Genomic DNA, 24,153 nt, shown 5'->3' on the forward strand with positions numbered 1-24,153 from the left:
CAAATATCTTTTTTCCTGGGTAGGCTAATTTGGCTCTGTCCTGTGAAGAGGAGAGTAGGCGGGACTTACAGAAGCTTCTCCTGAATTTTTTAGGATGGAGTATATTCCTATGGAGCTGGTCTTACTGTAACTGCTGTTCACTCACCGGGAGACATGGTCAGACATTGCGGGGAGCTTTGGCACAGGGTCAGCTCGCATAAGTAACTTGATATATACAAGGGCAGACATATGAGAAGATAGACAGATATAGAGGGCTTGGATCAGATGGTGAGACAGTGAAGCTTTTTTGAGGACAGTGTAACGGTTCTGGGCTGCATGGATGATAATCTTACTTCACAAGAACTGATGAAGTGAGAAAGTTGATGCGCACGAGGAGTGAAATGTGGTGCTCACGAACAGAGCGTGAGAAGCTTTGGGCACACGAGCATTCACAGTGAGGAGTATGGAGTACTTGGTAGACAGTGTGAGCAGTGTAGGGTACATGACAGACCGACAGTGGGGGGGAGCTTCTGCACACGTACAAATTGAAGTTTTTCGGGAGCAAGACAACAGCTAGAGGCGCTTAGAACACTTGACCTGATGAAGCAGAAAGATTGATGCGCATGGATAAAAAACACGAGGTCCATGTTACTTAGTCTCAGACATATACATTTAGAGGTGTGTGCACATGGGCAGGCAGTGTGCTAGCTTGGGGCACCTTGAAAGACACTGCAAGGAGCTAATTGCATAAGACAAGAAGTTATGAATTGCTGTGGGTACATGATAGGCCACGGTGAGGTAATTGAGCAAAAAGATAGAGAATGTGAGGAGTTTGCAGTGCCACGATCAAGGAATTGGCCTGTAACTCACTGCAACTAGCACTTTTCACAAGTAGCCCCAGGTGACTTTTCTACACGAGTGTAATCTCACGTAAATCATTATTGTGTTTAGTGTGTCTCTTAGATTTCGGGTGCGGGTGCTTGGCTCTCAAATGTAACAAGAAGCCAACATTTTAGAAGGGAGCGGCCGCGCTCGTAAAAAAAAAAAAGAGCTGAGGCTGGAAGGGGTTAATATACCACAATGGCTGCATAAAGGTGAGAGGAAGACGGAGCCTCAGTGGGTCCGTAAAGTGCTGGGAGGGCGCTGGAGCAACAAAGCAGCAGGGCGTGTGGTTTGAGGAGGCCTGAGGCAGTATGGGGAGGCAGGGACATCAGACGCTGGGGCTGCCCATTCATACCTGGGTGAGAGGAGCCACAAGGCTGCATCAAACTCTGATTACCACTGAAACTGTTGGCGAGGAAGTAGAAAGCGGCACACACGAGTTTGGTGGGGGGGGGGAGGGGGGTGAATCAGATGTTGAACATGCATTGGCGGCCGCAAAATTAAATTAAAAGCATGCAGGCATGTGTGACTTTCTACGTCATGAGCTGGAGCAGTGCGTTCCTGCGGGGTGCAGAATCAAATCATGTTGCAGAGCTGGTTGGATTCAGCTGCCTAGGAAAGCTAATTATGTAACATGTTATGCAAGTGCATTCTCTGTTGTGGAACATTCTGTGGGATTACTTTGTAGTGCGATTTAGTGCATGGGGAGGGGGCATATTTACAAGGCCAGGAGAGAAAATAAAGAGAAACAAGCGGAAAACGAAAGCCGCCGGGAGAGCCTGGGTCGGGAATGCGAGCGAGGGGAGGCAGGCAGATTACGAGGGAAGCCGGATGGGGGCGGGAGAGCCTGGTGGGGGAGCCTGAGGGGGGAGGAGAGAGTGCGATGCGAGCAGCAGCAGGGAAGGCAATCAAGCGGAAAACGAAAGCCGCCGGGAGAGCCTGGGTCGGGAATGCGAGCGAGGGGAGGCAGGCGGATTGGGAGGGAAGCCTGATGGGGGCGGGAGAGCCTGGTGGGTGGGCGTGAATGCGAGAGAGGGGAGGTGAGCACACAGGAAGGTACCAATGTAAAAAGTAAAAAAATTAAACAGACAAGCGGAAAACGAAAGCCGTGCAAAACTAGATGGGCCGGCCAGCAGTGAAAAAAGTAATGTTTCGGGAGAGCCTGGTGCGGGAATGCGAGCGAGGGGAGGCAGGCAGATTACGAGGGAAGCCGGATGGGGGCGGGAAAGCCTGGTGGGAGGCGTGAACGCCGGATGGGGGCGGGAAAGCCTGGTGGGAGGCGTGAATGCGCGAGGGGAGGCAGGCGGGAGGCAGGCGGATTGGGAGAGAAGCCTGATGGGGGCGGGAGAGCCTGGTGGGTGGGCGTGAATGAGGGGAGGACTGGGCTGGGCTTGCATGCGATGCGCGTGCATGTACACGGGCACTGCATGAAAACCGCGGGGCTGAAAGCCCTTTGGTTTGAAGATGTTTTCGCCACATGAATTCTCGCTACGCTCGATGCGCTTGCGCGCATCGATAGGTCGCGAGACCTAAAAACGGCAAATAAGCGAGGTAGGAGGGCAGCAGCGCCCCACCAGGGCCCCCAGCGGAAAGTGGAAACAAGGCAGAAGGGGGTGGAGGAGAACCCCGTTCTCACACAGAGCGGGAGGAAAATACCAGTGCGGCAGGAAGCCCCAAGAACCGGGGAGAAATCGCAAGCGCGCCTAGCAGCCCCAGAAATCAAAGGGAAGAACCAGAGTGACAGGCGAAAATGAGCGCCCAAGCGACCTAGCTCACAGCACTAATCCCATTTTTGCCCAAACCCGGTCAACCCCAGATGAAGTGGGAAGACTGGAAGGAGTACTTCAAAAACTACCTTGAAGCACTAGAAGACGAAAGTAGGGAAGAATTTGGGAGTGCTAGGAGAAGACGCATACTGCTGCATAACCTGGGCCCAGGGGGAATCAGAGTGATCAAGAACATAGATCCGGCGCCCCGACTAGCGACTGACGACGATGTCTACAAGAATGCCCTGGAAGACCTAGACATGCACTTTCGCCCAGCGGTCTGTGTCTCAGTTGATCGCTTCAACTTTCAACAGAGGAAACAAGGAGAAGGTGAACCCATTGAGGATTACGTTGCAGCTTAGAGGAGGCTAGCGATCACGTGCAAGTATGGTACGCTCCAAAATGACTTTATCAAGGATCAAATTGTAATGCACACCACCAACAAAGCTGTCCAAGACAAGTTGTGGGCTCATGGGGAAGCTACGTTGAAAGAGGTAATTGCAATGGTAAAGAAAGCAGAGCTTTCAAAATGCTGTGCAGAGGCAGCGAAACGAGAGAGTGCACCGAGAGTGATGGTCAACAAGGTGGATGATGCGGAGGCGTCAGGAAGAAGCAAAATGGCGCCGGGAGAGAGCAGAGGAACCAGCAGATGGGCGGGAAAACCGGGACAAGCAGGAAAGCAGGTGGGAGGCGGCAAAGCCGCATGCTACAGATGCGGAAGCACAAACCATGCAGCCCAAGACAAGTGATGCCCGGCCTTCCGTGCAAAATGCATTTATTGCGGCCTGATAGGCCATTACGAAAAGGTGTGCCGGCGGAAAGGGAAGAAGTCGGTGGTAAAATTCATAGCACAAACGGAACCAGAAGAGGAAACTGAGGAAGTATCAGATGAAGATGATCGAGTGCTGTGCATCGAAGAACAGGTGTTGGGCATTGACAACAAACAATCGGACAAACCACGGGCGGACATGCTGACCGGGGGAGTGAAGATAAGAATACCAATAGACTCGGGGTACCCGTACACCATAGTCCAAAGATCAGTATGGGAAGAGGAATTCATGCCAAGCCTAGGCCCCAAAATGGAACACCCGGACATACGCCCGATCTCGTACATGGAAGAGCCAATCCCCATGGTAGGATACCGGAGCCTGAAGTTCGAATTCAGAGGGAGGTCTGCGGTGTGCAAACTGTACTTGGCGGAGAAAGGCCCCTCTGTGCTAGGTTGGAGAGATCAGGGGGATCAAGGGATCAAACTGGACCCAGGAGGAAAGGAACAAGTTTTGCTGACGGAATACGGCAACTGGCCAGAAGTGGAGAAGGTGAGAAGGGACTTCCCCAGAGTGTTCAATGGGAAAGTGGGAAAATTGGATAAGTTCATGCACAAGATAGTGCTAAAAGAGAACTCCCAACAAAGTCCGCAACATACCAATAGCAGTAAAAGAGGCGGTGCGACTCGAACTGCAAAGACTGGAGGAACAAGGCATTATCGAACCCATTGACAGCTCAGAGTGGTTGGCGCCCTTGGTAGTGGCCAGGAAACCTAATGGCAAGGTGAGATTTTGCGTGGATCTGCGCGAGCTGAACAAGTGCCTAGTGGTGGAGAAATTCCCTTTGCCAAGGATAGAAGAGATGCTAGCAAAAACGAGGGGGTCAAGTGGTTTTCCACGGTGGACCTCACGTCCGCCTATCATCAAATAGATTTACACCCATCCAGCCGGAAATTCACATTGTTCATCACGCCCTATGGGTGCTACAGGTTCCGCAGGATGCCCTTCGGGTAGGCGTCCGCCGCAGCGGTATTCCAGAAACGAATGAACCGCCTGTTCAAAGAGGTCGATGGCATACAGTATTTCCAAGACGACATCCTGGTCATGGGGATGGACCGGGTGGACCACGACATGAAACTCAACAAAGTACTGAGTGTCCTTCAGGAGAAAGGTCTAACGGCGGAATGGGAAAAATGCAAAATAGGCATGACAACGGTCACATATCTGGGACACGAAATAGGCGGAGAAGGGATCACCCCAAAGAGAGAAAATGTGAAGGCCATTTGTGATGCCGGAGCACCAATCAACAAAGAAGAAGTGTGGTCCTTCCTCGGCATGGCCGAGTACTATAGCAGGTTCGTCCAGCACTTTGCTACGAAGACCCACCGGCTGAGGCAGTTGGTCAGGGAGAAAACAGTGTTTCAGTGGGATGATGAGGCGAAAAGGGAATTTGAGGAGCTGAAAAAGGACATTAGCCTAGCGGTGCCGTTACACGGACACGACCCTGCAGGAGAAACGATTTTGACCACGGACGCCAGCGAAAAAGGGCTAGGTGCGGTACTAGAGCAAGAGAGAGAAGATCACACAGAGGAAAACATGAGTTTTGCGTGCAGGGCGTTATCATCCACGGAACAAAAGTTCAGTGTAATTGAGAAAGAAATGCTTGCTGCGACATGGGCCATGGCGAAATTCCGACAGTACCTATGGGGTACGAGATTCAGGTTACAGACCGACCACAAACCGCTGATCAAAGTGCTGACCTCGAGTGGACATGATACGGCCACTCCACGCATAGCCAAAATGACACTAAAGCTCTTGGACTACAGATACGACGTAGTGTACATACCTGGCACACGTAATAAAGTTGCAGATTACCTCAGCAGGTCAGCGGCCATGGAGGAAGCACCCAGTCCCGATTTGGAAAACGAGGAGATGGTAGCAGTGATGGAGAACACTGAAAAGGCTATCAGCAGACAAGAGTGGGCACAGGCGTATGAAGAGGATGAAGACCTGTTAGAAGTCAAGGTCTGCCTCATGAAAGGGTGGCCGAAAAAGAAGAGACTAAGTGAAATGCTCAGAAAATTCTATGAGGTACGTGAGGAATTAACGGTGAGCGATTCAGGCATTTTTTTGTATCGAGGGGACAAAGTGGTGCCCCCGAAATCGTTGGTAGCAATCCTCCTGTGCCAGCTACATGAAGGTCACCTAGGCATTGTCAAAATCAAAGGGAGAGTGAAACAAATGTATTGGTGGCCGGGCATGGATATTCAAGTGGAACGGCATGTGAGAGACTGCGTCAGTGCCATGATTCGGACAAAACGTTGAGACCACTGAGACCAGCACTAGGCAAATTTGAACGCCCGTGCAATCCCTGGGAAGACATATCGGTCAACATTCTGGTACCGGTGTTGGACGACCAAGGGACAGCGAAGTACTTGTGTGTCATGGTGGACAAACACTCCCAAGTGGCCAGAGGATCATGTACAGAAGGAAATGGAGTCCGATACCGTGATAAAGTTCTTGAGCTCGGTGTTCCTCAGGGAAGGGATTCCAAGAACGATCCTGACAGACAATGGCCCGCAGTTCACATCAGAGAAATGGATCATGTACACTGAGAGAAATGGAATCAAATCCAAGCACACTTCAGTGTACCACCCCGCGAGCAACGGACAAGTAGAAAGGTTCAACCGGGACTCATGGGATCCATACAAGCCGCCCTAATGAAAGGCAAGGACTGGGTAGCAGAAATCCAGAGCATGATGTGATCATACAGGATCACACCCACTTCGACTGGCTACAGCCCCTTCCAAATATTGAGGGGTAGGCACCCCTTCACAAAAGACAATGTGATTTGGAGAGTAAAAAACCCTCACCAGCAAGTGGTCACCGGCTGTGGTTCAGCACAATCTAGAGAAGGCACAGAAAGTGTACACTGAACATTACAACCAAAGGAGGAATGTGAGAGAAACGGATTTGGAAAAGGGGGAATGGGTGAGATTGAAGTTGGCAGTGATGAAAAGGAAAGGAGAGAGCAAGTACAGCCCACCCCTGCAAATGGAAGAGGTGTATGACAGAGCTGCATTACTCAGTGATGGAAAAGTGTGGTCACATGACCGCATGGCAAAGATAAACAAGATCATGAGATGGACTACAGGAGATAGAGGCAACCACTCAGACAGTACACACGAGGGTGGTGCAGACGGTGTAGACGTAGGAGATTACGACCCGGAAGGCGAAGGAGAGCACGTGATGAGAGAAGAAAGGGAAACACCGAGTGGGGGAGAGACAATGGTTGGGAGAGCTGTCACGCCCAAGAGAAGTGAAACAAGTATGCAGAGAGATGCAGTGGTGAGTCAAGCACCCGAAGGAGCTCGAGAGATCATCTCCCCGGTAAGACACACACGGGCAGGAAGAAGGGTGGTCAGACCCTCACACTTCAGAGACTTTGTAATGGAAGACAAGTGAAGGTAGAACTCTTTATTGTGTGTATAAAAAAAGAGAGATATGTAGTGTGCGCTCCCGCTTTCCGACGTCGGCATGTGACGTAACATGCCATGTCGGAAAGCCATGATGCTCTGCACATGCGCGAACGGCGGTTCGCGCTTCAGAGCAGCCGGAACAGTAGTGCAGTTAGACGCTCGGCGCTCTTTCTACAACGTTATCTAATAAACCAGTTCAGACAGCACAACTGCGTACGAGCCTTCTTTGGGGGTGAAAGTAAGACTTCACACTGCTGATAAGGGATATATCCGAATTACAAAGGACGATGGGTATATTCAGTCAATGAAAAGTCCAACGTAGAAAGTACTTCACTGTTATGGAAAAAAGTGAAGTGTCAGAAAGAGGAGTCCTATAAGGAAAAGCTCTCAGCAGCCGATAGTAAGAGAAAAGGAACTGTCTCACCCACACTTATTCTACATACCTCAATGGAGAGCTGAGGACGTGTAAGTAGGCGCCGCAATGGGGTCAAGGAGGACGGATAAGTCCTTTGAGGTGATCTGCACATAAAAAGCCAGGAAACCTAGTAAGAGGCTGAAATGTGAATATACCATGTTGGAAAAGTACAAAACAACACTCACGATCGTGTTACAAAGCAATGGTCATGTGACCTCAAAGATACCGGAATGCGGTCAGAATGCTGAAATCGGAAATGAATACAAATTAACACGATCATCACAAACTGCAAGTTCGGACACGATAAGCGCGTGAAAACTTAAAGCTGATTCTGAATCAAAACTGGGCGCATGGAAACGTGCTTATCGAAAGGAAGAGGAGACCTCATGTCTCTGCAGTGTTTGCAAAGTTGCCCGGAAGCTGGAGTAGCGGAGACCCGGACATGTGATGGAGATCGTTTAAATACAATGACTAGACCGCATAGAGCAAGTCCGGCATGGTGAGCAGGAAGTGCGGCCGTCAAAGGTGATGTCCGAACTACAGAAAATGGTGTCCTGTTGAATGGAGATTTACCAGACAGAGGGAGTCTGTCTACTCTGTCCATGAAATGTGAGTGTGTCTCGGAAATTCATGTGAAGCGTGGTATGACCCAATCAATATAAGTAAGGACCATAAGGATAAAATCATTATTAGATAAATTCACATAATAGCATGCCCCCCAAAATTACCGCACTACTAGAAGAGCAATTCTAATTAGGTAGGCAAAGAAACATATTAACAGGAAAATGAATGAAAAGACCTAATCGTCAAAATGTAATGACAGTACTAAAAGATCATTAATGGGAGTGAAGTGCAAGAAGAAGAAAGATAAAATTACAAATAGATTTATGAAGTACAAAGTAGACGGCACCAACTAAGCCGTCAAAGGTTGTAAACCCGAAAAGAAAGAGATGAACAATACTCTTGACTGCAATGTTGTAGTCAGTAGCGAAATTATTGGTAAACAGTAAAAGAAGGAAATGGTTACACGACTGAGTCCAGAAAATTACAAGAGTCAGAATATGTAATGGTAGGCATGTTAATGAAGGGATTTATTCTATAGAGTTCTTGATCACCAACAGGAGACAACAGGTGTTCCGATGGTTTATGTCTTTCCTCTCGAATCGTCAGCAAACGATCTGGGCCCCCCCTTTTTCTGCCGCTATGCCGCCTTTGGAGGTCTGACTCCCGCAGGGCTCAATTTTGAGCCCTTCGCTCTTTAACATCTATATGACCCCTCTGGCGGCACTGGCGGAGGATTTTGGGGCCCAGATCGTGTCATATGCGGACGACACACAACTCCTGTTTACCTGCGATAGGGGCCGCGATTTTGATGGGGCGTCTATCCGGGGCTGCCTTGGGGCTGTGTTTGACTGGTTTAGTCGCAACAGCCTCAAGTGCAACTCTGACAAGTCCGAAGTGCTTTTCTTCGGCTGCCCTGCGGACCCCAGATGGAAGGAATGGTGGCCTGCTGCCATGTTCCCTCCTGCCAGCGATTCAGGGGATGCAAAAAATCTGGGTATCCAGATTGACAACAGCCTCTCTTTTAGGGCCCAGGTGTCTGGTCTGGCCGGCAGGTTTTTTACGATCCTGAAGATGCTGAGAAAGTTTCTGCCGCTCTTATCCTTAGAGCACAGAAAGATCACGGTACAGGCCTTGATAGGCTCTCGCCTGGACTACTCCAACGTACTGTACCTAGGCCTCCCGGACTTCCTCCTGGCGCGTCTCCAGGTTGTGCAAAACTCTGCGGCCCGGGCCATTTTTGGCCTCACTAGGAGAGCCAGGGCCAGTGAACTTCTTAGAACCCTTCACTGGTTGCCCATTATGAAGCGGATCACTTTCAAGGCCCTGACCATTGCCTTTAAAGCCCTTCATGGTACAGGTGCCTGTTATCTTTGGAAACGGATCAGCTTCTACTTGCCTTCTAGATCCCTGCGCTCCTCTACCCAGGCCAAGGCAGTCACCCCTGTGATCCGACGTGCACGCTGTGGGGGGCGTTCTTTCAAACATCTTGCCCCCCCGGCTATGGAACGCTCTTCCTTTGTCACTCAGATCCAACACCAATCTGCTGGCATTCAGGAAGGATCTGAAGACCCTGCTTTTCACGCAATAAATCATTCTATTCTGAGCCATGCTCTCTCTCTCGTTCTACCTTCTACTCTGGATCCGTGTGGTTCTTTCAGCGCCGGGACACTCTTCGGAGTAGCCGTGCGCTATAAACGTACACCCTTTAACATTAACATTAACATTAACACTAACAAAGGCACCCGAAGAATTCTGAAAGCACAAGAGTATCTAATAACATAGATTGAGACACTGATCATGGGGCTGCGTCAGTGGGGTGACCAGATGTATAGTGCAACTGTGTGATGAAACGTAGTGGCAATGCTAAGCATAATAATCCAGAACCCACATTAAATTCAATCACTATTCATTGACATGAGAAATATTCACAACATCATCCAGACAACACCAAAATACATACAGATCTGGACTAAGGTTAATCAAAAGGCAAGACCCTAATACATAATGCGATGATATAAGTCGCAATTATTAGTTAGTATGACAAATGTGAGAATTATTGGGGAACATTATTACCCACAAGCAGCTGTCATATTAAGAAGTCATGTTGCATATTCAAATCCTGTAAGACGACAGATTGGTACAGGCATCACTTCAAGCAATTGTAATATAATATGATGCGGAATTGTTAGTTTCCTAGAAAATATTGCATTTCTGAATCACAGTTTAACCCGTGTTGGACCGACTGTAGACGCATGATGCACATTGCTTCAGTTCTGCTCAAAAGGAGTTCCCTTTTACCTCCTCTTTGGTGTTGGTCTATCCTTCCAATGCCAAAGAGCGTGAACTCCTTATGTGCGGGACACAAGGCTGCGGGTGTTGCCACTGGGTATCTGGCATCAACTTGTTTTAATGCCCTCATACGTTCTGCAATTCTCTCCTTCAATGGTCTTATTGTACTGCCTACGTACTTTTTCCCACATTTGCATGCAATGAAATAAACAACAAATCTAGTTGTGCAGTTGATATTGCTCCTAATGACAAATACCCGGTTGTTAGGGCTAGTGAATGTTTTGACCTTATGTTGGGCCCATTTGCACACCTCACAAAACCCACATTTATGGAAACCCTTAGAATGTGGAGTTAGCCATGTGTCTGGATGCTCTGTTTTGGGCAGGGTCGGGTTTAGTCTAGAGCCGAGTAATATGCCCCAATGTGTAGTCATGCTTTTTCTTAACAAGTGGTTCAAACCTTATATGCCGTGGTCATACTTACAGTAGTGTCTTTCTCTGGTGTTTTGGGTTTCGTTGTGAGAGTGTCTTCCCTTCTAACTTTGGTGATTCTCTTAGCTGCTTTTGTTAGGGTGTTTTTGCTATAGCCTCTACTGTGAAACCTGTGTTCCATGTCTTTCACACATTTGTGAAATTCAAGGTCTTCACCTTGAATTTCACAAATGTGTAAAAGACATGGAACTTTGCCACTGGATTTCGAATGGTGATCTTTACCACTCTGTGGCACCACTTTGATCACCTGTTGACTGTGTATGACTAATATTGAAGAAACCTTGCTTTTTTTTCCACGGTTGCCGGTTCAAGCATGGCATAATCTTACAGGATTTCTTGTTTTGTAAAGTTGTGGCACACTATACTGTGTTTGTGTTGTACTGAGTGAGCTTCTTTTATCCAAGTCCAGCCCTGAAGAGTCAAAGTGGAATGTGCTTTGACGAAACATGTGTCGGCTGGCTGGTCTTTATGCAAACATTGCATTAAAATAAACAAGAATAACTTGTGGCGAACTTCATTTTTCCAATTGTATTGAATAATAACAGACACTGTTTTTGATTTATGTGTGCACAGGTCTTTGGCTTTCTAGTGATGGCCTATCCAGGCACACATAAGCTCTCTACTATGTGTTTCTATCTAGGAGAAATAAAGCCCAGCAGTCAATTACACCCAGTCATACGACTCAAAGAGAGGCTGCAGGCACTAAATGGCTAAGGCAGGAAAATGGCAATTATATAAAAGTGGCATTTTCAGAATTGTAATTTAAAACTTGACTTTACCATAAAAGAGTATTTTTCATTACAATTCCAAAGACACCAAACATGAACTGGTGACCTATAACCATTTGGAAATCACAGTATATTAAATGTAATAAGGGGACTCCAATGTTGGAAAAGTAGGCCTTGTAGTATTGACAAATTATTCTGAGAGTTTTTCACTACCAAGACACGTAAAGCTTAAAATTACATGTCCTGCTATTTAAACAAGTTGCACCCTTCCCTGTGGGCTGTTTAGAGCCTATCGTAGATGTGACTTATATGTATTAAAAAGGAAAGTTTGGGCCTGGCAACAAGTTTATTTTGGCAGAATGAAATGGCAGTTTTAAAACCGCACACACAGGGTGCAGTGGCAGGCCTGAGACATGTTTGAAAGGGCTACTTTATTGGGTGGTACAACCAGTGCTGCAGGCCCACTAGTAGCGTTTAATTTACAGGCCCTGAGTAAATGTAGTACCACTTTAATAGGGACTTATAAGTAAATCAAATATGCCAATTGGGGATGAGACAATGTTAGTATGTTTTAGGAAGGGAGCATATGCACTTTAGCACTGGTCAGCAGTGGTAAAGCGTGCAGAGTCACAAGGCCAGCAAAACATATATCAACAAAATGGGAAAGGAAGGCAAAATGTTTGGGGGATGACCACCCTAAGCTGACAGGTCTGACAGTGAGTGATTTAGCTCTTCAAGAAAACGGTTTGAATGTTGCTGCCTAGGTCAGCATGCCATGTTTCCCAGGTCCAGGTGCGAGTACCTACTCCAGTCTAGTCCCATTATAAAACCATGAATACAGAATGCCGAGAAAAAAAACCTGCTATGGCGAAGCTCATTACACATGGACCTGGGATTGCAACCTTTTCTGAAAATATTTGCTGATCACACCTATTAAAATGCCACTTTCCAAAAACAAAAGAATATTGTTGCAGTAACTATCCCACTCTAGCATTTGCACAGGACACGTTTTTATTCTGTTACCCTTCTTCTCAAATTCCTCCCCCAATCCTTCTCTTATTAACAAAAACATATTTGGATGACTAGAGCACATGAGGATAAAACGGGCTAACACATTAAATTAAAATATAGACATTCGCCTCTTTAAAATTTCCATTTCCTGGTGAAGGATAGTAGTTGTAGTGCCCTTCACCATGGTTTTGTTTACATAAGTCTCCACCCCTTCTTAATTCATTAGGTGCCTCTTCTGCAGCATTTGTGCTCGTGGTCACATGCAAGTTAAAACAGGGCGCCCAATTTGGAAACTTTTCATTGATATTCCCTGGAGAACACCATATTTCCTTCAAGAAAACTTGTTAAAGTACGACTGAAAACGAATGTATTTTATTGTCATAGATATGATTTTTTCACTGACATCTTATCTTGTCTGTTTAAAAAGAAGTTTCAGGGCTATTTTTCTTAGCTTCAAGTGTGAGGAACTCATCCACAATCATGTACTTTTTCCTTTGCATGCTGGAACTTGCGCTCCAGTTTATCTCATTATAATTCGATACTACACACAAGAATGTAAAGAAAGAGCCAGCCTGCAGCTGAGAACGCTGATAACTCGACAGTGTTTTCTCACTGCGACAAAGCAATATCGCATTCATTTGAAGGGTAAGGCCAGAGACTGCCTTCACTCAAACTCTTAGCCCTACTCTGAAGAATACACAGGGAAACTACTTTTCCTGTCACATTAGTTTTTTCAGGGATAGATAATATACATTTCAAGCAGACTCCGTAAAACAAGTATCCTGCCTTTCAATTACGAAGCATAAAGCCTATGCATGTTAGAAGTGTGCACAAGGAATTTAATATGAGATGCCACTGGCTCTGTGCCAACTGTTGCCACATCAACTGTTGGCAGTTTTTCTTTGGTCATTATTTCTCTACCCCATGAGCATAATGCAGGTGCGCTGTAGAGCCCTGGATCACTGCATTAAGTGAGTATTACAAAACATAACAGTCACGTGTGCTTATGTTTGTCAGCAGCAGTGATAGATTCATTTCAACTCTGCTAATATTATCTGTCTCAGATGTGGAATGTGTTGTCCGCAGCTTGCTATCTGCCAGTGGATGTTTATGGCTGATGGTCACTTTGAGTACACTGTCTTCTGCAAGACCAATTGGCATCACAGGAAAAGTTGGCTCCACCTAGCCTTGCCTTGCCTGAGTTGTATGTTGGCATATACTGCGTTTCACCCTTTGTAGGTAATTGCACTCAGTTATTGGTCATTCTTGCCCTTGGAAATTGCCCTAAGATGAACGTGGGGATTGCTAAATTTGCAATGTCATGATTCCGGAACATTGAATGGCAGTCCATTCCTTAGAGGGGTACAGCCCCATCAATGTTCAAGTCATGGATATGTGTTGTCTTGCCACCTGGGGTCAGACTACTCCAAAACACATTGCCACACTTGCAAGTACACTACACACGCATGGGTATTGCTGGTATTGTGACTTTAAATGTCCGAGTTATGGGGACAAGAAGGGAGATGGCGTCATTGTGATGATATATCTGGTTGTGCTGAGACAAACATATTACACTGTAAGCAAACACACATGTGACACTGGAACAGTACACCCAGTTCCATAAGCGTTTGCATTCTCTACGTTTTGGTACCTCTGTTCTTGTTTTGCAAGGGTAGCCCTTGGGTGTGCCCAAGCAGGCTCCCATTGTGCCCATTAAATACTTCCTTAGGGCCTGATGGTAATATGTGTTTTTAAAGGTCTCCTTGATGTTTTTATTGACTTTATTCTGCACATGTCTTTCATCCTCACAAGATGTACCCATATGCCATGGCTTGAAGATAACAATGTCAATAGCGTTGGTGGGCCACAGATTGAGCCACCCCTCCAGCATCCTCACCCGTGCAGGCAGCTCATCTTACACAATGAGCTGTGCAATAGACACACCAACACTGTTTTTGAATCCTACATCCTGAGACTCATGCATACGACATTCCATAAAGATGACTGTAGATGAATATAGATTGGGGATTGTGTGCACCAGCACCAGTCCACACATGGGGACTGTATCCTACATTGTTGTTGGCCCATGCTTCTTTCAAATCCAAGATGGATTTGGTCTACAAATATTTCCATGATGACTTTGACACAACCACTTCTGCGTTGTTGTATTTGGAGACACTGAAATCAGTAATGAGTGGCTGAGTCTGTGGACATTTGTGTGTTCTAGGCTAATGTCCTCTGTGTTTTACTGTACACAGACGCATTGCAATGTCATACTATTGTGAGTACATTGTAGTTCTGTTGCCCTGTGATGTTTAAGTGTGTGTTGTTGTGGAGTCATGCATTCACTTTGTGATATATACATATGTGTGGTTATGGCAATTGATGTTCCACCGTAAAATGTGTTTCTCCTAGTATTTAGCGTACTAAGTGTACCTTCCTGATGATGACATTCCCTCATTGTACATACATGACATGCTATGGACTCATGTTCTGATTGGGATCACAATGATGCTCAGGCTCTCTGAAAGTAATTGGTGCACAATCTGTGATCATCTCTTTTATTCTGGCCTCTGCGCTTTTACCTGTCAAGTGTTTTTAAATAAGGCATGCTGCTGATCAAGCGAGTGGTGTGTAGGTCAGACTGCCCAGATGTGACTTGCCTCCTTGCAAGGCCCCTACATACAACACAGTCTCCCTGCACCTGCCATGACCTGAAAGTGATGGTCATGTGGGGTAGATGACCTCTGTCAAGGCATGTATGGCAGTGCAGTGCACCAAGTTGAGTATGCTTCAAAGGCTGTCCCCCGGTCTCAATGTACAACACAGCTGGTGAGCCAAGAAAATCTTGGCACCACATTGTAGTGGCGTGTTGCACACTGTGTAAGTGAGTCAGTCTCTTGGTGTGATTTGCGAAGGCCCCAAAACAGAGGCCCACAGGTGACGCTGTTGCACCAGCCCATCAACCAATTGCCAGCATAGCCAATCCAAGGGTAGGCTGAACACTTTCTGATTGGACTCAACTCCCAGAGGGCTCTACGGTCTTCAACCCCCATCATGTGTGTCATTCCAGGGTGAGACAGGTTCTCCACACACACATACAGTCCTAGAGCTGCTGTAGGTGGCTGGTCTGTCTTTTTTGCCCATCAGCCCCCCAGTATTTCTCAGCTTTTTAACGGGCCATTTAGTAGATTATGAGGCTTTGTTTGTTTTTTAACGGTTCCTAGAACACTTGCATCTCCACTCTGCCCATTCATCAATGCTGCCAGTTACTTTTGCTGCAACGGTATGCGAATGCATTTCATGGAAAATTACTTTTGTGTTTGTTTATTTAGACATTCCTGCAGCATGTACTCCACCTGTAGGTAAAGAGGCACTTGGCATGTGCACCAGTAACATTGTTCACACACACATTGCTGGGGGTATTTTCCCCCAAACCCCAGATTGCATCTACATTACTGGGGGTTTTGCCCACCAAACCCCAGATTTGCATCTAAATTGCTGGGGGTATTTGCCCCCAACCCCCAGATTTGCGCTACATTGCTGGAGGTATTTGCACCCAAATCACAAATTAGCATCTACATTAATGGGGGTTTTGCCCCCCAAACTCCAGATTTGCATCTACATTACTAGGGGTTTTGCCCCCAAACCCCAGATTTCCATCTACATTGCTGGGGATATTTGCCTCCAAACTCCAGATTTGCATCTACATTACTGGGGGTATTTTTTTTTAAGAACACATTTTATTTGTCAAATAACAAATATAGCACAGAGCACTGTACCCCAGCAACTTCTGCATACAAAATGTACATTTAACTGACTTTGACAGTTTCAATAATCAAAATAGGACAACTGAAAAGCAATACATATGAAATATCATCAAAGGAAAAATAAAACAAGAACCCCACGAACACACCCCCATCTTACTTGCACCTACTCCAGAACAGCACCACCACAAAAAGAACAGCATTGTTCACATAGACATGATCTGTCAGTGCCCAAGGGGCAGTATCGGTATAAGTATAAGCTGGAAGTGAAGCCGGGTTGGGGAATGTCCTACAGGGATAACAACCCTCCTCTGTGCTTCCCCGGTCAAGGTAAGCATATCAAAGACCCATAGAGCTAAAGCACCCCCAAAAGTTAGTCTGATGATGTAGGCAGTCGCTGGGCCGACATAGCTCGGGAGGATGTGCCACACAACTGGGACCGACGTCTGGACATGGAGCGTCTGTTCCCCCTCCCTTTCTGCGGTGGCTGTTTTCGCATCTCGCTCGATGAAGAATCTGATTTCCTCCGGGGCAGCGTGTGTGGGCGAAGACGCACCGTCTCATCTGTCCCCTGGAAGAGCTCCTCTGGTGAATCAAAGAAATGAGTGCAGGATCGGTTTACCACCCGCAGTCTGGCCGGTTACAACAAGGCATAGGGACACTTGACATCTCGGAGACGGGCTTTCGCAGCCATGAAGGACTGCCTTTGTTGCTGGACCTGTTTAGTATAATCGGGAAATATTAGGATACAGGCATTTTCAAACTGCAGAGGTCCCTTGGACCGAGCTTGCTTCAGGATAATGTCCAGGTCATGGTAATTGAGCAACTTCGCAATAAAAGGTCTTGGGCGGGCACCAGGTGGGGGTTTCTGAATCAGTGCGCTCTACTAAAAAACATTTTGACAGTGACCCCGGAGGGATCCAACTCTCAAGTTCTGAGTAAGGAACCACTCCATGTTCCCCTCCTCGCACTCCTCCGGGAACCCTAAGAAGCAAATGTTGTTGCGCCGGGCCCTCCGCTCAGCGTCCTCCACCCGGGATGCCTGTCCACGTTGGATCATCTCCAATGAGGCTACTCGATTCTGTAAAGTGTTGACCATGTCCTCCACCCAGAGACCCTCGTCTCGGTCTCCGTAATCCGCGCTTCTGCATTGCATAAGTCCTGGCGCAGCAGCATAATGTGGGAGCCAACCACCCCAATCTTGGCATCCAGGGCATCTCTCAACTGAGTGATGGCAGCCATGAGAGCAGCATTATCAGGCACATCACCAGGCGTCCCCCCAACACCACTGCAGAGGCTCCCCCGGGCCCGTGAATTTGTCCATTGCACTCTGCCTGACCGATCCTCCACCCGGTTTGTCTCTCGTCATGGCAAACTTAGGACCCCTCCCCGTCCCAGAGAATGTCTCACCTGCCCCTCGTGCAGTGCAGTCCGGATACTGCAAGACTCAAATCTCTGACAGGGGATGGAACATAGCGCACCCTAACATTGACGTCAAAGGGGTCCAGCCCAGCCAGCCCGACCTGGCCACCGATTGCTGGGCCATCAACAGGACAGAGGGGAAGGGGCCCAAGGAATCCCACACAGCCGGGGACCACACATGATAGGGGCACTACTCACCGGTCCGGTCCGCAGTCCAAAGCCCCTCTCCAACCGCTTCTCCCAGCCGGGAGCTCGAGGGGGGCCCCCAAAAACCCCACTCCACTCCCTCAAGGGCCTCCACGCAGTGCACTGAGGAGGTTGTTGCAGCCCTGGGGGGCCAAGCGGAGGCTTCGCAGAACGCTCACGCAGCCCGACCGACCGGCGAGGCAAGCAGGCCACTCCACAGGAGATGAAAGAGGTAGGGGGTCCCTCATCCGGCCGCCGGGAATCCCACGGCGTCACAGGAGGTGCTCAGGCCAAGATCCACAAACAGAGGCCCTGGATGCTGCCACATGGTGCAGCAAGCCGCTGGCTCAGGCCCTCTGTGCAGCAAAAGGGAGAGAGGCCCTGGCGAGGCCCTCCACCAGGCCCTGTGAAATCCACAATCGCCCACCAACACAATGGCCGCCACTTCCTCTATCCAACCGCACTCACAGACGACACTCCTCGTGGCCCGATTTAACCGTCAATCGTCGATGGGATGCTCCCGGAGGGTAGGGGAGGCAGCGGGAGGATGCACCCTGGCAACCAGGGAATGTTACCTAGGAGTCTATCACCTACAACAGTGGTTCCCAAACTTTTTTGGCCCGTGGCTCCCTTGACCTAACTGGCAGTTGGCCGTGGCTCCCCGCCATTTTTTCACCGGTGCGCGGGATGGAAGCCCGACTTCGGGAGTACTTCCTGTTGTCTTCCTTAAATTAATTAGGATGCAATGAAGGTATTATAATCATATTTGTAACAAAATAAAAAGATAACAGTTGTTTAATAAAAACTTGTTAAGTGAAAACGATACAAGATTCAAGCCAAATATGATTAAATGTGCCCATTCACCATTGGCACCATGGGCGGGCGTGGCTGTGTGGCATAATTTCACTGATTTCGCAGCTAGCAGGCTTTGGGCCTGTCGCTGCAGCTCTCAAAATGCGGCCGCCGTAATGAATTGACTGTGCTGGTGGTGAGCATGATGACTACTGCCTCAGCTGCTGCCAGCAGTCCAGTCGGTTCGGAGACTCAGTAGTCTGTGTCTGATCCAGACTGCGGCTGTGGCACTGGCTGGGACTGTCTGTGGTGCCAGTGCAATCGTCGCACCTGTACCATCAATGGGGTCGGCGCTGGCTGAGTAAGTGAAGTGTACTATCTTTTTGTCTTCCGGACCAGCAGGCATTTTGGCAACTTGCATCCTGCACGCGGCGCCCCCCTTTAATTTTATGAATCCCTGTTCACCCCTACACGCCTTCCTGAGCTTTTGAATTCGGACATTGTAAAACTCAGAGCTGGCCCTTATATTGCCACCGCCAGCCTTCACAGACCCTCATCGCCACCCTGCCCGCACCCAGAGTCTCTGAGACTTATAGCTGTTAGAGTCCATAACCAGCTCTGAAGAGCACCACTATCAACTGTTAGAACCCATCACTGTCCATGAAGATTACTGCATCAGGCTCATGGACCATCCCTCTGGCCCTCACATATCGTCAACACACCTTTGCTTACTCTGGCCTAGGGCATTGTGTGTGACTCAAAGGGTTAAGTTGGGGGTGTCAGGACTGTGTGCACATTACCATTTATGGGAGAAATACTCTCTGTTTGAAGTCCCAGCTGTGGGAAGGCTCTTGTTTGGTATAGCAGAACCGAAGGACGACTCAGATCTTTATGAAAATTAGGCAATCACACCCTAAAGAAAGTGGAGCGGATTAGTTGTAAAATTACTGATTATCCATTCGGGGAAACCATTTCGTGGAAGGTTTATAGAAAATGGTTTTGGTCAAACAGTCTAGGACTTAAAAGTATGTGGTTACTATTCGCTTTAAACGATGTATTCCATTGGTGCTGGCTGTTGTTTTCGGGCAGTTATCGCAGCTCGGTGGTGAACAGAAACATATCACAGGATTACCAGCGCGCCCAGACTGCCCTTCTCTTCGTTTAATGAGGGTCATTTGTACCTGTCTGCCCACCGCGCACGCAAAACAATCTACCAAATGTCTCTCCGCTGCGTCGTCTGACAGGAGCTGTGGTCCGAGGGTGGGCGCCGCTCACGGGGGGGTTAACAGATACGTTTCATCTCTAGTGCAGCAGTGATCCGGATGTGCACCTCTCACCTCAGCAGCCTCTGTCCGGCGCGGCAGTGGGGAGGTGAATTAACACCTCCAGCTACTCAGTGATTCATAGCCCGCTGCAACCTATTTCCCACATGGTGCGTGGAGGCGCAGCGCCCCGGGCTTCTCATCACGGCGCACCGGGGCGCCGCGGCGCACAGTTTGGGAAGCACTGACCTACAAGATCCTCCACCGTATCGCACACGGTTCAACAGGCTGCTGGTATAAGCCCCCCATGCCACAGGGGGGAGGAGAGTGCAGCGGGACCCGGGGCCCGGGGGAGCCGCTATCACCGACACAGTCTGAAAATCATAAGGCAATCACCGGCCCCCAGCTCAGTCACGCACGCCCCGGGCTCTCCCCCCTGCAACCCGGTATGGCCGCCGACCAGAACCGCTCTCCGATCGTTGCGGATCGGTTCTGGGAGCTCCTGCTACATCACAGATGGCCACTGGGGAGATCTCACAGCCGAGGCAACACACAGGTTCCCTGTCCCGTCAAGGCTCAGTCCGATCCAACGCTCCGGACTCCATCGACGTCGCACTGCTCCGGGTTGTTTGAGCCGAGACTTGGCAGGTAGGTGCAGCGCCGGGTCGCAACACCTCTGAGGCACAGTCTGGGAGCAAAAATGGACCGGGGAAGCAGGATAATTCAGGATTTTTGTTCAGGCTGGATGGAGCTCTCCTAGCACACGTCAGCCATGATGGCTCGCTAGGCCACGCCCCCCATTACTAGGGGTATTTGCCACACAAATTCCAGATTGGCTCACCAATCCTAGGGGTATTTGCCCCACAATCAAGAATTTGCCTAAACATTGCCAGGAATATTTGCGCTCAACCCCAGTTTTAACTCTGCATTGCTGCGAGTGTTAGACCTCCACCTCTCAATTTTGGCTGCATATTTCTGGGAGTATTAGACCACCTGCCCCTCCCTTTGTGTCTGAATTGCCTGAACTATTGGCTCCCACCCCAATTGCCTCTATATTGCTGCAAGTATTCCCCCCACCCCAAAAATTAACTTTTGTTTCGCCCCTGCTTTCTCTTCTGTTGTCTTTCGCGGGGTAGTTACGTTATTCTGTATGGGTAGCTGTTGTACTTACCTTCTGCGATGACCGCGTTGTTTGGGGTTGTAGTAGTGATTGTAGATGTAGATTATAGGGATGACATGTGCTATGGGACACATGGCTGCACTGTCTCGTTCACAGGATTTGTGTTGTGGCTCGATTTGGAGCTGAAACACTCCCCTTCAGAATGCTCCAACGTGCTGGGTGTGGAGACTGATTTGGCGCATAGGAAGTACGCATCGTTCTTGGGCATTCGTTATTGGACTTGGGAGTGCCTCCGTACAACTCCATACTGCGTTTCTGAAGGTTTCTCGTTTGAAAAATGAAGACGGAATTGGAGTGACCGAGTAGTTTGCTAAGTAAAGGATTTTGGGCATCGTACTTCGTCGTTTGTAGTAACCGGTTAACAATATGGGTCGGTTGGAACTTCCAACTCCAGACGGCTTTGTGATGGCCTCCCTAAAGACATCGAAATCAGGTCCTTAGTCTTAAAAGGCTGGCAACAGTGCACCTCCAGATCTCTTGCCAACCTCAATGCAATATAGCTAGTAATTATAAATTCATAGATTAAGGTTGATCATTTCATAATTATGGGCCTGACCGTCCTGTTTAACGACTACTGTATCAGTGAACACTACATGGCAAATGAAACACTTATAAAGAACATATCTGGGGTGGCAATCTTTACGTGGCCTTTCTTTATATACAACTCACGCCTTTGATTTAGTGGATGAAACAAGCCTGTGGTCTACTCTGGCTAATCCTCAACTCACTAAGGCAATACCTTTGACACCTAAATATGTAGCAGCGGTGGTGGTGGCCAACTAGGGTCTGTCCTTCAAACATGGCTTTAGATGCGTGTTGGTTTCAAACTTGTTAATCCTGCCTTTGGCCCATCTTGACATAAGGGCTTGTCTCCAATCTTTTGGATCTCAAGGGTAGATTTAGTAACATTTTACACAGGGTTAGCATCACAAATGTGATGCTAACCAGCACGAAATGTTTTTTCCTAATTTACTTTTCAGTGCGAAACTTGTTTTGAGCTCGTAAGTACCCTGAAAGTAATGCAAAGCAGCACAATCCATAGCTTTGCGTTTCTTAGCACCAAAGTACATTACATGGATGGTACATGGGTGTTCCCTACCACCCATGCCTCTTGATGCAAAACCCTATCTACAAACAAAAGTTGATAGGGATTAGAGCCAAAAGTTAACACTGTTTAAAATGGGGCGTAAAGAGGAGAATTCTTTTATTTCTCTTTTCTTTTCTGGCTTTGCATGTGTAAACTTCCTGTCAAAACCCATATTAGACTTAGGCACACACCTTAGAGCTATGGGCCTAAGATGTGTGCTTGGCACACAGCAGCTAAAATTAGCACCAACGATAGGGAGAGGGGCAGAGAGAGTCACATATCTGTAGATATGGCGCTCTCCTGTTCTCTTCCTGTCACGCAAAGCAGCACAGCATTTTTGTCTGCTTAGCTACGTTCTGTACCTTGGAGCTTATTTATGTGCCTTTGAGCCACTTTTGCACTGCCAGTGCATCAACTTTTGTGACGCACCAGCAGGGTAAAAAATGCACAACATTGTGTCATATTTACAAAGTGACGCATCTAGGTAGATGCGTCACTTTGTAAACCCCTGCGCCACATTGTATATGCGCCAGGTATAATGTATACAGGGTGGGCGTTCTGACGCAAGAAAGCCTCGTAGAAGTGACACAGTGTATTCTATACCAAGGTTTATCTGCGATAAAAATCGCCGCAGCGCAGCGGTACATTTTTGTCTCTAACCAAGCAATAGCGATAATTATCGCTATTGCTTGGTAATATGCCCCCATCTTCCTATAGGAATAAAGGATTTTTGGATACAAATACTGGGGCCCAGACCCCTGAACTTTAGAATTCTTTCAGATCAATAAAACTGCCAAGAAGAAGAGCTGTAGAAGCTGTGAGGAGGGACTACCACTTTGCTGTGTGCTTTGCTGTGTTGGCCTACAGTGACTGCTTCTGTCTAGGGCAGTGACAGGACTGGACTGAACTTTCTGCAATCTTCTTTGTGAGTTTCTGCAAGGGCTTGAGGTAGAGCTTGCCCCCCTGTTCAAGAAGTCTCAGGAACAACAAAGACTTCAAGCTCTTCTGCCCTCAGCACTGGGGACTGTGGGGCAGATTTACAAGCCCCTTACATCACTTTTGCGCCGCCATTCTGTCACTTTTGTGACGCAGCGGCAGCGCAAAGCTAGCGCCATGTTGCGAGGTATTTACAAAGTGACGTATCTAGGGAGATGCCTCACGCTGTACAGCCCTGCGCCACAGGAAACTTGCGTCAGGTTTCATGTGAGCGTTCTGGCGCAGGGGAGCATTCCGGCGCAGGAATACCTCGGAAAAGTGGCTGAGTGAAATCTCCAAGATTTCAATCAGTCACTTTTCCGACCCCGCTGCGTCAAAACCTTACACATGCTTGTAGCAGGCATAAGGAGTGACGCAGCACAGCTAGTATAGGGCGCCCCCGAGCAGTGCTGGAGTTGCGTCGCACTTGCGACACGACTCCAGCACTGTACCTTTACGGCATCAGATGCGTCAAGCATCTATCTATTCTTGTGCCATGATGCGCCACATTGTAAATGCGGCACATCCAAGGTGGCGCAAGAGGTGTCTGCCATGACACAAAATAACTGGCGCATCCCTGGTGATATGTAGGGATGCACCAGTTATTGTAAATCTGCCCCTAAGTGTTTTGGGCTGCAACAGAAGAAAAGCAACCCGCCGACATCTAGGATGCTGCTGCCGACTTCATGTCCTGAAGGCATGGCAGAGGGCACCACCACAACGCTGCATCGCGACACATCAGCACTTTATATTGTTAGACCTTAATTACATTTATCATATTTTTTATAATGGTATTGTAAACCAATATGGACGAGAGTATAAACTAACTCTACCTAATTCATAAAATTAAGAAAATTGGGCACTTTGTCTAAGCACTGTGCCACTTTGATACTTTGGACCTAAACATTTAATAGCGTTATTTCAAACTGATTACATGTTTGTTGAGTTGTTTACTGCTAACATCATTATTCTCGATGTCGGGGTGAATTGTATCTAAATACTGGTATGAGATAATTTGCTGTTTTTAAAGTTTTATCTCTTTTGTACTGGTTTTAATTAAGTGACAAATGAAAGATAACAGCATTATGTATGTTTTCATGTACTGTATTTA

The 24,153-nt window shown here is 47.9% G+C and overlaps 1 protein-coding gene across 1 annotated transcript in view; it reads left to right on the forward strand.

The window, feature by feature from the left end:
- Window positions 1-6,406: 6,406 nt before the first annotated feature.
- Window positions 6,407-24,153, forward strand: part of LOC147726517 (sodium channel protein type 4 subunit alpha-like) — a 450,487-nt gene continuing 432,740 nt past the window's right edge. The window contains exon 1 of the mRNA XM_086963476.1: window positions 6,407-6,784. Within this exon, the coding sequence (XP_086819602.1) occupies window positions 6,407-6,784 (378 nt within the window). The remainder of the gene's footprint in view (window positions 6,785-24,153) is intronic.

This window comes from Lissotriton vulgaris, chromosome 3_1, assembly GCF_964263255.1.
Source record: "Lissotriton vulgaris chromosome 3_1, aLisVul1.2, whole genome shotgun sequence".
In the NCBI taxonomy this organism is placed as follows: domain Eukaryota; kingdom Metazoa; phylum Chordata; class Amphibia; order Caudata; family Salamandridae; genus Lissotriton; species Lissotriton vulgaris.